The sequence below is a fragment of the Cololabis saira genome, chromosome 1 (assembly GCF_033807715.1).
Source record: "Cololabis saira isolate AMF1-May2022 chromosome 1, fColSai1.1, whole genome shotgun sequence".
Classification (NCBI taxonomy): domain Eukaryota; kingdom Metazoa; phylum Chordata; class Actinopteri; order Beloniformes; family Belonidae; genus Cololabis; species Cololabis saira.
The window spans coordinates 15380271-15394739 of record NC_084587.1 but is presented as its reverse complement, the minus strand read 5'-3'; the positions used below and the strand labels follow the sequence as shown (position 1 = coordinate 15394739).

The following is a 14469-nucleotide window of genomic DNA, read 5'->3' as shown; positions in this document are numbered from 1 at the left end:
TACAATACCTGGGATGAAATACTGTTCTCTAGCTAATGGAGAGACACAGAGAGTGAAATTAAAATCACCAGAAGAACAGACTTGAAGAGAAGAAATCACTTACTATGAGTGTTTTGTGTGTGTGTGTGTGTGTGTGTGTGTGTGTGTGTGTATGTGTGTGTGTGTAAAACGATGTGTGAGATCCATATAATAGGAAACTCAGGGACTTTGTGGTTAGTAGAGAAAGACTGGGGGAAAATCCCAGCAGGAAGAAACAGAATGACAACAGAGGAGAGGACAGTTAATCTGGAATTAGATGCTTGGGGATCTGTGTGTGCATGTTTGACTGATAAACAATAAGAACAAAAGGTTAAAGGCACATTTTGACCAACAGCACCTTAAGGCCCCGTTTACACGGGGCAAAAACGGAGGCGTTTTCATGCGTTTTGGCCGTTCGTTTACACGAAAACGGAGGTCAAAGCCCCCAAAAACGATCATTTCTGAAAACTCCGGCCAAAGTGGAGATTTTCAAAAACTCCGTTTTCACGTTTGCGTCTAAACAGAGAAAACGGAGGAAAACGGAGATTTACGTCACATTATGCGACAGAAACGTCACCAGCAGCATCATGAGTGTGACCTGTGTTTACAATTTGTTTGGCCACCGTCAATATTTTCTTTTATTTTACCTGTTTTAAATTCTCTCAGACTCTCGTTCCGTCTTGGAAGTAAAGCCTGAATTATGGTCCCGCGTTAAATCGACGCAGAGCCTACGGCGTAAGGTACACGGCGATGCGCGCCGTACGGTGTGCGTCGCCGCGTACCCTATGCCGTAGGCTCTGCGTTGGTGTAACGCGGAACCATAAATCAGCCTTAACTGGAAGTTACACGTGTCATTTGTTGATGTTTTTTCCAGGATTCTGATTGGCTGGCATGACGTTAACAGCGTTTTCATGCGAGTCCGTGTAAACGAGGATATTTTTGAAAACGTAGAGGGGAAAATATCCGTTTTTGTAAATACCCGGCTACGTGTAAACGTGGCCTAAATCTAAAATACCCCAGTCTTTTTGTGTTTGTTTTTTCCCTAGGAGCCAAAGATAATTTTATCCCTACTTTCCACTGAGGTCTACTGTTACAGGTTACATTAGGCAAATGAGGTAAATTAAAGTTTGAAACATCATGTCTTGCTGCAGTGTCGAGGACGCAGCACGCCAAAGTTTTCAAATGTACTTCAACTGGATTCATTAAAAGTTGTGTTTTTTGAATTCATGCCTTTCAATATAACTACTCTTAAACAGTCTGAGGTTACTGTTTTATTGCTCGGATTAACTGCTTTGCCTCGTCATGACTGAAGCCGATGGAGAATGCAGTTAAAGTAGGGAGTGTGCTTCACCTAAAAGTCTGCTAATGTTACACATTTCAACAATTTAACCTCATTTACTGCTCTGACTCAGTGTTTCCTTTTTACAGTCATAGCCCACTCTCCTCTTGAACATCACAGCGTGTGGTTCATTGGCATAAACAAGTTCCAGGTTAAAAGCTTCTTTACAAATATAACCACAACAATTTCTTGGGAAAGTTAAAACCCATGAATATTTTCCAATCAGACATGTATAGGGGCTACCAATCCTGCCCTGAAAGCTCCAGAATATCTTAAAAGTGCTACTTTTAGGCTTTTCTAGTTGTTTTGAACAAAATGCTTCATCACTCTCAGTGTGAAAATCTGCCATAAACATATACAGTAGTATCCTGTAGGCCTGTGTTGAGAAAATCGATTTTCCAATTCTAAATCGATTCTGATATTAATTCCTAAAAATCGATTCGTATGTCTAAAGATCGATTTTTTTTTTTTTTATCATTACAACTTTTGGTATTTTTTTGTTTATGCCCAAAAAAGGAATGTTTTGTTGGACACAAGAATAACTGGTACCATGTTTTTTCCTTTAAATATGTTTAAAGGTATGAAAACATTAAAGTTTTCAGTTATAATTACATAAATAGTCAAGTAATGAAATATATTTCATTACTTTATACTGTCTTGGTGTTACATTTGCATAAAATGCTAAAAACCAAATTCTCAAAAATTAAAAACCGAAATAGACAGAAAATGAAAATATTTTAAACGGGATGTTGGAAAAAATAAAACTGATTTCATATGTCTCTGTTTGCCCTGGATCTGTTTGGTAATTCTGACCCACATGATGTTTCTGAAAGCAGTTCTATCAGCATTCTGGGAGCTGATTGGTCCTTACAGCATCATTAGCTGCCAATACTTGCTGTTGGATCTCAATATAATACTAGTATTAATATGTTCATACACTCATATAATTCAAGCAACAGCTAAAAAAAAACGTTTTAATAACACTAACCCAAATCAATATCAGAATCGAATCGGATCGAATCAAATCTTGATAATCGATTCTGAATCTTAAGAATCGGAATTGAATCGATTTCTTGACATTTGAATCGATCCCCAGCCGTGGTATCCTGGATGTATTGTATGAGCTAGTGAAGGTGTTTAGATCGTGGCGTGCGTGTTGTTCATACCTGAGCAGCGGAACTTTTTGCTCTTGATTTGTCCGATCCGTTTGTTGGCGAGCCGCCGTGGGCTGGTACAGCGGGCGCCGCTCGTCTCAATGGGGTTGTCTTGCAAGTAGTCAGCCAGCCACTTCAGGTGACAGTCACAGATAAACGGGTTTTGGGCTAAGTGACTGATTCACCCCCCCACACACAGACATAGACACACAAAATAAACACAACACACACAAGCTGTTAGAACAATATACAACCAACAAGTGTGTCTGGAGGTGCCCGCAGAAAATACTTTTGTAATATCAAAGATCCATTAATGATACTACAAACTGAATATGTGTGATTTCCAATGTGTTTTAATCCCATTGGGATATGAAGCACAATCAAGTGCAGGAGGTTCAAGTGTTAGTTTCTGTCAGTATATTTAGAGTAAATGTAAATGCTATGTTGTGTGTTTGACATCCAGTGTGTTTCTGAATATCTGAAATGATGTTGGAAATTCTATATTATAGGTTCTTATGGTCTAAAACTGCAAAAAAAAAGAAGAGACTCGCGAAAAAAAGGATTTCATATTAAAAATCAACACTAATATCTGTCAAAAACTGGTTTAAACCTTAGATATTTTATAGTTCCAGCATTCACAAAGTGAGGTGCTGCTTGGTACAAAGTCAAATAAGTTAGTAAAAAAATGAAGCTCAAGCTGATTTGTTTAAATTATATTTTATAATAACGTCAGTAGTTGAGAAGCTACAATATACAGTTTTGCAAATCAAATGAAAACCTGAATGATATGTGGCAATGAGATGAAAATAGTCATCTACAAATCAGTCTGCTACTTCAGCACCATGGACAATACCACAAACTTTTAAAAAAAACAGAGTTATGCCGTGTTTTAACTAGCTTTGCGATACGTCTAATAGTAAAGTCATTTGGGTGGTAACCTCTGTAATCTCTGGCGTAGCTGTGAAACTCCACCTTCTAGTGTTTTTCTGAGCATATTTAGAATCATAAGTGTTGGAAAATGTGAAGTAACATCCGAGGTGTGGTGCTAGCATTCAATGTATATGTCACACGTGTAGGCTGTTAAAAACTAACAAACAAAACTCCTTCTTCTGATTCTCATTGGGGACTTATTTGTCTTGGGCAGGGGTCGGCAACCCGCGGCTCCAGAGCTGCATGCAGCTCTTTAGCGCCGCCCTAGTGGCTCCTGGTGCTTTTTCAAAAATGTTTGTTTTGTTTTTTTAAATTTTTTCTTCTTTTTTTATTTTTTCTCTTTCTTTTTTTCTTTTTCTTCTTCTTTCTTCTTTTTATTCTTCTTTTTTTTCCTTTTTTTCTTCCTTATTCCTTTCCTTTTTAATCTCAACATTTCGACTTTTTTCGTGAAATTTTGACTTTTTCGCGACATTTCTACTTCTTTCTCGAGATTGTACTTCATTATTAATCCCGACATTTCGACTTCGTTCTCAAAATTTCGACTTTTTTCTCGACATTTCAACTTTTTTCTCAACATTTCAACTTTTTTCTCAACATTTAGACTTTTTTTTCGTCATTTCGACTTCTTTCGCCAAATTTGGACTTTTTTCTCAACATTTCGACTTTTTTCTCGAGATTGTACTTCATTATTAATCCCGACATTTCGTCTTTGTTCTCGAAATTTTGGCTTTTTTCTCGACATTTCGACTTTTTTCGAAAATTGTACTTCAACATTAATCTTGACATTTCGACACTTTTCTCGAAGTGCATAATGAAAAAAAAAATCTTCCCCCAGTTCTAACTAATATAGAAACATGCAGCATGTGCTGCCTTCATTCTAAGGCTGATACAAGACTTTTCATTTTTTGCAGCTCCAGACATACAGTATTTGTTTTTTGTGTTTTTGGTCCAATATGGCTCTTTCAACATTTTGGGTTGCCGACCCCTGATCTTGGGCATTGAAAAATTTCAACTTTGAGAGATGGATTTTTGACAAAATGTATATACACTGTGCTAGCATCCAACACACATAAGTAGCAGGACTATGAAAAGCAGACTTCTTTCAGCTGTATACCTATGCAGTGAAACTGTGAAACTGTGCAAGGCCGTTGGTCCTGAAGACTTTTATCCAGAAACACTGAGCTCAACAACAGAGAGATGTAAGGTCATATGTGTGTGAGTACATACAGTGTTTGTATTGCTCTGAGGGAGGAGAACGTTCCCTTGGCGATCGTCTGGAGCTTGTTGTCATACAGTGACAGCAGATTAAGGTTGTGAAGGTCCTGAAAAGCGTCCACGCGCAGACATGCTATCTTATTAGCGTTCAGTAACCTGGAACAAAGAAGAGACATGTTTAAGGAAAGACTGTTAGAGTAAACAAAGCCTTTTCCTGGTAAGATTCTGCCACAAGTGTTTTGTATGTTGTAGGCGATGCAGATTTCCAGTCAAGATGTCTGATGCTGGTGACAGTGTTTGAGGTCAGCACTTTCCAGCTGAACAATTATTGTACCCATAATTTTTTGTGTTTCTATGTGCTAAAGTATGGCAGTCTTCTTGACTGTCTTACTTTAGCACATAGAAACAGTATTCTTACTTGACAAATCTTCTGTTGAGGTAAAAACATTCCTCCAAGAGACCAAAAACAAAGCCATTGCCGGAGTCTGCTATGAGTGGTCATCTTTCATTAAATCTAATGTTTTTTCTATATAAGAAAAGTAACGGTTTCTCAAATATAAAAAAAAAAATCACGAGTATGATCGCTGTGTTTCCCATTTTATTATTTCTTTTAATCTTTGATTGTTTTTAATATTTATAGGGATTGGTTGGTGGGGAAGAGGGGTGGGTGGACTGGAAGGATTCGTTTTGTTTTGACTGTTTAGCACCTTGTGCTGAATTTTATTGTATGAAAAGAGCTAAATAAATAAAGTTTGATTTGATTTGAATAGGGGTGAGCAAAGCAGGTACTCCATTTAGCTACAATGCTATCTTCAGTTGATTTAAAGCTAAATATTGATGCCATAAAAGGATATCTCAGATGTGCCGAAATACTTTGATCAGAGGAAAGGCCTCGAATGATTAAATGTCTGCATTCCTCTGACTGTGTGTGGACTTTTGTTACTTTGACAAAACAACACATTATTTATTGTCTTCTGCTGATGAAGTGGTGCAGTGACAACAATAATTCTTTCTTTGAGATTTTACAGATGCTTATCCATCCTCCGTGCTCGCCACCAACTCCTGCTCCTTTCCCGAACAAAGAGCCTCTCTAACCAAGAGGCTTTTGATGCTGTGTCCTAACTCTTCAAATCCGCCACTGGGAAGTAGTGCATGAAAGGAAGATTAAACTGTACTTGAACGTTGTTCCACCTAATGGGAATCTTAACTGCAGAAACATCTGCATCAAATGATTATTAGCAGTGAGATGGCCATTAATTGCACATTTTCATGCAGTTTCAGAACGAGGAGACTTTCCATCTCAGTACACTGAATTATGGTTTGAAGGATGTAGAGATAGTCAAACTGAGACCAAATTTTGCATCACAGGCCACACTCTCAAAAATATCATGACTCATAGTTTTAATTGTGGTGTCCATTAAATTATCTCTTAGGTTTTTATTTTTATTTGTGTACTCTGGATTCTCTGAAACCCCAAAATAAACATTTCATATTTTAATTTGATAATTATCCTGTTTATTTAAACGGACTGGGACAGTTTGATAAAGATTATTAACATTATCTTACTCATAAAACGGGACCAACCATGGAGAACAAATGCATCCCAGAGGTAAATGTCTTTTGCAGCATAACTGAAGTCCTGTTACGACTGAGGTGTTTGGTCTGGGCTGGTAAGGCTGGGTATGCTAGTTTTTGTGTTACCATTTTAAAAGGGTCCCATGAAACCAAACCGCACCATTTCTGGGCCCTTTTCAGTTGTAGGTCCATAAGAAAATGTTAGGGTGGAGCTACTGGCGTCACAGTATACAATTTGTTGATTGGCGGAGAGGAAAACATCACTGTCCACAACAGCGGCAAGTTCGAAACAAACACAGAGTTGCCGTTCAGTCGAATTTGGAAAGGTAATAGGAAAAGGATGCCTGCAAACAACAGTAAGGTCTGGGCGGTTCTGGAAATACAAACTTTCCTAGCTATACTTGGCGATAGCGTGATACAGAGTGAGCTGGAAGGAGCAGCGAAAAACGGAAAAAGTGTAGAAAGATGCTGGATGTCGTCCACTCTTGTTGTTTGTACCGTCACGTTTGTTGTTGTCGCATGTATGATACCACGCCAGGCATTTGGTCTAAACCCTGCATGCACATTGGCGGTCCAACTTGCAGTGGGAACGCTGTCCTGCATTGGCTGGACCATTCTAACCCTTCAGAACTGTACCAGCCCAGACCGAACCGCTCAGTGGAAACGGGGTTTAAGGAAATAAAGGGATGCCTCAAGGTTAGCCAAGCATATCCCAAATTATTAGTTTGATCAAAAATGAAATACTTAATCAAGTCTTGGAAGACAGAAACGGTATCAAGCATCCTTATAGCTGATTCACAAGAAGGGAGACTGATTGAATTGGAAAACTATGATACCCCCTGCAATGGACTGGCAACCTGTCCAGTGTGTTGCTAGGCCTTAAAACAGCTGCTACTTAAAACAAAGGTTCCAGAAGAGAACAGCAAGAAGGGGGTAATAGATGGATTATCTCTCCTGTTAATTCTCATCAGAAATCTTGCAGCTCTATTTCTGATCAGCTTCATGTTGTGACAGTGTGAAAATAAGAAATTACAACAGTCTAATTTAGGAATGCTGAAACAGGATGATCGATATTGTTACATTACATTAAAGTTAGCAGTCGCTTTTATCCAAAGTGACTTACAACTTAACATGCATGCATTTTTTAGGACCCACGCAAACACAGGGAGAACATATATACAAACTCCACACAGAAAGGAATTGATCCAGGAACCTTTTTGCTGAGAGGCAACAGTGCTAATCGCTATGACACCACCTACATTTAACTTTCTCATTCATTTGAATGGGAACGTGCCTACAAACTTTTCACTTGTAGTGCATTTAAACAAGGATTCAGTCAATTGAAGACTTTATTTCAGAAGTGTTTGTAACTCAGTTTAAATAATAAAATGAAAAGGTTTTTTTTTCAATATTAGTGTGTTAATGGAAAGATTCCAGTAAAAAAAAAATACTAAAATTAGAATTTCTTTTTTTAATGAGTTGATCTTGTTTTTGAGAAACTGAAACTGATTTAATAAAAGGTTGCCTGTATGTTAAAAGCTTATTTTGCATTTACATATAATTGGTTATAATATTAATAGTATTTAATTTTGACTGTAACTGAACAGGCCGGTCGTGTCCTTTGTGGGCATGGCTTATTTAGAATGCTAAAGGATCTTTTTGTTATGGCGTCAGATTCCACCAACTTTGATTGTTTCACAACAATTACATTCTTCATTGTCTCAGACTTCCATCTTGAAGACACACATCTTGTGGCACAGCAAGTTTGTGAATTGGTGTGTTGGACAATCTGTGACTTAAAAATCAACCCTGAAGTGTTAATCAATATATGTTTCATTGTTTTGACTATGGCATACAGTCAGAAGCAGACACAGAGAGAGGAATATGTAAACTCCTGTGTTCAATGCAATATCCTTGTTGGCCTGAATGACCTCAAAAAAGGTAACAGAGCACGAAATGTGGTTCCAAGTGATTACAACGACAGCCTGGAACTTACATCCTCAAAGTTTCTGCAGGAAACAAAAGAGGCCCAGTTGACAAGCCGACAAGGAGCCTCAAACAGCCCTAATACATCCACTGTTCATGAGCTGATGGAGGGGCTGGAACAGCAGGAGGAAGAAATGAAAACTATTGAACAAAGGAATAAGGTACTGGAGGAGAACGTACAAGATTTAACAAAAGAATGGAGAAAGGTTAATGACATGAATCGGGAGCTACACGGAGAGAAGGAAGAGCTATCAAGAGAGAAGAAGATTTTCAAGAAAGAGAGGAAAAAACTGGAGGGTTGGCGAAAATTGAAGCCTGAAAAAAAAGAAATTGAGCTGTTCATCACAGAAATTAATGAAATGGATAATAAACTTCAGACTGAAACGAAAATGCTGAAAGAGGCCTTAAAAAAGTTAGATGAAGATAAGAGAAATCAGGAAGAGGATAGGAAAAGTTTACAGTCACAATTTAACCTGACCGGCATATATCAACATGTTATTTGTGTCTTTGTTCAAAAAAGAGTATTAATATTAAATGTAAGAAATATCTGAATAAAATCATTCTTTTTTGTATATAATGGGTTAGAGTTTGACATCAACTTAAAAAAAAAAAAATCAAATATTATTTAAAGCGTTAAATACAGCCTACATTACAAATCAGGTACTTAAAGATCAAAAATAAGTAATTACAGCTTCATTAGTGTTATTTTCATTTCAAAAAGTTTGCTGTGAGAGCTTCGGATTGTCAAAGAGTTGTTAAAAGGGCCCTTATTTTCTTTCTTTATAATAAGAAAACAGGTCTGATAGTGGGTGCTTTTGTCACCTGGTTTTCCATCAGAAATACTTATTAGCCTGGTTTTAAATCTGAAGTGCTGAATGTGCATTTGTGGAGAAAAAAAAAGGAATCCAGTCCACTCTAGTAAAAACAGCCGGCCATGAATGTTAGCTCATAAAAACAAGGAGAGTCTGGCCAATATAGGATTACGATTTAAGACTGGTACCGATTTTTGGTGATGCAAAAATCTAATATTCACATATATAAATGGATTGTTCTTAAACATATACAATATAGGCTCTGCTGGATAAACTTTTGACTGGGTAGAAGATTGGGTCTAGATTGGGTCTTCTACCACAGGCTCTGGGAGCTTTAGGGTTGTGTGCAGAATTTGTAGTGCTCCTAGGACTGAGCAGTTTAGGACGGGCATCTCTGATGTTGTTCCAGGGATCTGCTGGAGCCGCCGTCCCAGCCTGAAGGTCACAGGTCTGATCTGGGAGTCCCACAGTACCATTGTTCTTTCATTCTCCACCACACTTGGGGTTATCCCCCACCCTGATTTTGGGACTTCCAACCCTTACCAAGTGCAGATGTTCCTGTACACTATGCCCAGTACTGGAGTTGAGGGGGGATGAGGGGGGATGAGGGGGGGTGGCATCCCCCCTGAAATAAATACGGTCAAAATCACCCCCCCTGTAAAACTGCCATCCCTTCTTTCCATCCCTTATGTCATTTCATCAATGAATGTGGTATTACTGCTATTTCAACATTTAGAGTCCTCACCAGAAAAATAACACCAGAAAAATAACTTATTTGACAATTTTCACCTGTTTCAAGTCAATTTTCACTTGAAATAAGTAGGAAAATCTGCCAGTGGGACAAGATTTATCTTCTTATTAGAAGCAAAAAAATCTTGTTCCACTGGCAGATTTTTCTACTTATTTCAAGTGAAAATCTACTTGAAACAGGTGAAAATTGTTGTTTTTTCCAGTGATGAGTCTTGTTTTAAGTATAATGAGATTTATTTTTTACTAAAATGAGACATTTTAACTAGAAATAAGAAAAATATTCTTGTTAAGATTTTGAGTTTTTGCAGTGATCCATTTTACTTATCATGTGAAGGACAGACGCATATTGATAAGTTCAGAAAACTGTTTTTTATTGTTGTGTTTTGATGCATTTGATGTAAGCCCAGTGGATATTTAAAGCTTACAGAAGGCTGCATTTAACTGCTGCTATGTCATTCCTGCAGTATTTCTGCAGGTGTTTTGGTCAGTGCTATTATTTGTAATATATTATATTATTTGTAATCAGCACAAATTATCTGTCCCCATATGATAAAATCCACCATCCCCCCCTGATTTTTTTTTACAACTCAAGTACTGACTATGCCCACTCCCTGGTCTGGTTATTGGTCCTTGTGGCAGGGTGGAGGATTGGGCGTGGTCTGCGTTGGAGCAGCACACAGGTGGAGCCTGGTTCGGCTGATTGGGCACACCTGTGCCCAATCAATCTCTCCACCCTGCCTGGCTATTTAAGGAGCGGCTGCACACCAGCAAAGGGTTCTGCTCGAGGGGACACAGAGATACTGAGTGTGCTGGTACTCGTCTGTGTCTGGCTGAAATAAAAGTTCAAGGATTTCTCCCCGAAACCCGGTGTCCTCTTTCCTGTCTGGCGACCCCAGGTAGCATGAGATTGCTACAGTCCTGTCCTCACAGCCCTTTCTTTGTGCTGTCGTTCAAACCAGCCACATCTAGCCAATGTCCACTACCTCTTCCATCTGTTGATGGTACACGCTGTACATTGGGTATTAAACATTCACTTTATCTAGCAGTTCATAATTTGGGGCCGTTTTCTTATTTATTTTCGTTTATTCCTGGATCTTTGTTGTTTTATCTTGGATGGTGGCTTTGATGCTCATTAATTTCCAGCCTACCAACCCTACTTCTACTTCGTGATGAGTGTCATGGTGTTGGACCTATCCATCCTGAGGAATTTCCTTGTCTTGAGATATATATATATATAAAGTGTGTATATGTATGTGTGTGTGTGTGTGTGTGTGTGTGTGTGTGTGTGTGTGTGTGTATGTGGATACTCACAACAGCTGCAAAGAAAACAGCCCCTCAAACAGCCCCTTGGAAATCTCAGTGATCTTGTTCCCATAAAGTACCCTGAAGAAAACAAACACAACTTTATAAAGTTTTGTATTAACATTTAGTAGTAACAGTAAACCTAACAATATACTCTTCAGAAAGTCAAATCTTGAGTCACATCATGCTGCTCATTTGTGTTTCTTTATTTAAAGAAGAAATGTTTCCAGGGTTTTCGTGAACATTCGTAACAACATACTTTGTGTCTGCACTAGGTTTGATGTAAGAAACACTTTTTTACGTCTTATCTTAAAATCCAACATTTTTAAGTTGCTTATGAAAAAAAGTAGTAGTTCTTTTACTTCTGACTTTTTAATTTAGAGATCACCACAATGGAGGTTTTCAGTGTTTCATTTTAATCTTAATGATATGTGGATCATTTACAAAGGTAATATACAGATGTGGTGCAATCACACAGTGGCAGAGAAAGTACTTTTATGTAGAAAGTGCACTTAGTATCAAATAAAGTTGCCATTGTTCAAAATGACTTTTAAATGCATCAAATGTAGGAAATATTTAAAAATCACTCAAATGTATGTATGTATGTCTATGAAAACAACAACTGTTCTGACGTAACATTAAACACATACTGAACTGCAAAACTCATGTTAGAAAGTTAAGAAAATCTTTCTTACTCCATTGGCAGAGATATTTTTGTTCATAACGAGACGATTTTGACTAGATTTAGGAATATTAGGCTTAATTCTAACAGGGCTGTTTTTGCAGTGTAGGTCCATTGTAAATTCTGCTGGTTAAGGGTGTATTTTTGTTGCTGAGAATCCCGGCTATACCATTTACAAGCAAGCTGCGAGATGGATATACCATCGCGCAATCCCAAAGTAAGCTTCACAATCATCAGCATCATGTCCCATCAAAAACCAATTGAAAAACATCTGCAGTAGAAAGGAAGGAGCTATTAAAAAAAAAAAAGGAAAAACAATGAGTCAGCATTGGCGTTGCGATGCTGATGGAGACAACTCTTAGCAAATAAATGATGAAACAAGATGCAGAACTGGGAACATTTCTTCTACACTGGTAAGTAGACTAAACTATTGTTCCTAATGTATGCTAATATTTACATTAAAGTTATAATGCCAGTTTAGGGCTGGGCGATATGGACCAAATGTCATATCTCGATATTTTCTAGCTGAATGGCGATACTCGATATATATCGATATTTTTTCTGTGACATAATTGGGGTTTCCCCCAAAGCATTATAGCATAGCATCTCTGTTAGCGTCATTTTTTTCTGAGGCAAACCCTTAAAAAAACAGTCAGTTTTAATACAAAGCCTCGTGCCAAATGTCACACAGGTTCCTTTATTAACAGAGGTCTGCACAATATCAAAATGTATAAAACAAATGAAATAAAAATAAACTGCCTGCCTATATAGAATAAAAATGCCTCTTGAATAAAATAAAACAAATATCCCTTTCCTGCATAACAGTTAAATTAAAATACACTGTGCAATTAATACAATGTAGACAGTAACAGGCAGACTTTTCCACTGAGGTTGACAGTTGTGCAAATAACAAAACATTTGTGCAAATCTCAAATAAAACATTCAAGTCGATTTGTCACAAAATAAGCTATATCAAAATCATAATAAAAAAAAAAAAATTTAAATCGATATAAACGATATTGTCTCGTACCATATCGCGTTTGAAAATATATCAATATATATTAAAATCTCGATATATCGCCCAGCCCTATGCCAGTTATCATACGACGGCATCACTGTACTGTACTTTTGACCTCCCTGTTGTGAACATGGAATATGCCGCATTCACAGGTGGCGAGAAGTTTTGGCAGGGATGAGGAAGCTGTTCAGCTGTATGTGATGCCTCATGCAGGAGCCTCCCTGAGCTACTTTTCAAAACAGAGAAGATGACCCAAGACCTGCTGCCAACACCCTGGATCAATTGTCTTTACTGCAAAACTAAAAACAATCATTTTCTTTTTCAGAAGATTCATCCCTCACACAAGATTAATCAACAAGCAGCTGAGGAAGCTCGGGCTGGGTCTATTTAACTATATTAAATGCAGGCCACATCGACAGAAAACCATTGAATAATACATGTAGATTCTTCACCAATTTACATGTAGAAAACTTAATTAAGAATTAAATTAAGTACTCTAAATTCAAACGTACCAAGATAATGAGACCAGTGCTTGAACTGACCCCGACTTTGTGCTGGGATCTACAAGTTTAACTTGATATGATCAAATTTTGTCAACATATTAAAAAACATTATGTCCACGTTGGCTTTGGGATGCAAGAAATGCACATTGTTATCAGGAAACTGCCTTCAATCAAAATATAAACACCCCCAAAAAATACCTTAGAGACTCACACATAAACATCAGTTATCAATCATCTTTACGCTCTACACTGAGTTGAGTGTACAGTATGCAAGCAGATGAAAGCCGTGTTTTACGCTGGCTTTTGTACCGTTGTGCAAAGTGTTCGTCCCTGAGAGACATGAAGCTGGGAAAGGCACAATGTGGAGTGTGGACGCCTCATTTATGTCTCGCAGACGCATTAGCACATACTGTTCCCTGCATGCACGTGTGCGGACACAAACGAAGGCTAACTTACGTCCACTCTAGCCAAATGCTAACCAAACGGCACATGATAAATGCGCAGTCCTCGCTTGAAAGCCACTAACGGTACGTGTGCGGTGGGTCAGCATGAATCTGCGTGTCCTGCTCTTTCTGTGGGGAATGTGTAATGAGGTGACAGCAGCCTCCATTCAGCAATTCAGCACTTATGAATTATTAACTTTGCAAGGACGGGACCTTAATATAACTCCTTCATGATAAAAGTCTAAATCCCTCACTAACTCCTTAGCTTCTCTCTCAGTCTTCTTTCACAAAACTTTGTGTGCAAAGCAGATGGTTTGACGTAAGACTCGGATTACAAAGAAATCCAGCTGTCAAATCAAAATCAAACTGTAGTTTAGTTGTTATTCTATTGACGGTATTTGACACAATTAAACTTTGAATATGATTTCAACTCCTCGTCCTTATCGCTATCAAAAGTGGGGAGTGGTAGCCTAGTGGTTGGAGGGCTGGGGTCTGGAGGATCTGGGTTCAAGCCCCTGGATTGCAACCGAGGTCAACCACTTTGGGCCCCTGAGCAAGGCACTTAACCCTTACTGCTCCCCTGCTACTAGTTTGACTAGAAAATGGGTTAAATGCAGAGAAGAGATTTCCCCATGGGATTACTAAGGGAAATATGTAATTTCATTTTTTTTTTATTTAAACAATGAGATAAGCAAAACATAATGAAACATTAGAGGAAGAAAAATGGGCATTCAGATAGTCA

General features: G+C 38.1%; 1 protein-coding gene across 17 annotated transcripts in view; it reads right to left on the bottom strand.

The window, feature by feature from the left end:
- slit2 (slit homolog 2 (Drosophila)) overlaps window positions 1–14469 on the bottom strand; it is a 139819-nt gene that overhangs the window by 43771 nt on the left and 81579 nt on the right. For 12 of the 17 annotated variants that reach the window (XM_061709173.1, XM_061708201.1, XM_061708758.1 and 9 more), the window contains 4 exons: window positions 11091–11162; window positions 4669–4812; window positions 2524–2687; window positions 9–32 (listed from right to left, as the gene is read on the bottom strand). In XM_061709173.1, the coding sequence (XP_061565157.1) occupies window positions 9–32; window positions 2524–2687; window positions 4669–4812; window positions 11091–11162 (404 nt within the window). The remainder of the gene's footprint in view (window positions 1–8; window positions 33–2523; window positions 2688–4668; window positions 4813–11090; window positions 11163–14469) is intronic. The other 5 variants (XM_061708277.1, XM_061708440.1, XM_061709010.1 and 2 more) reach the window with 1 other exon arrangement.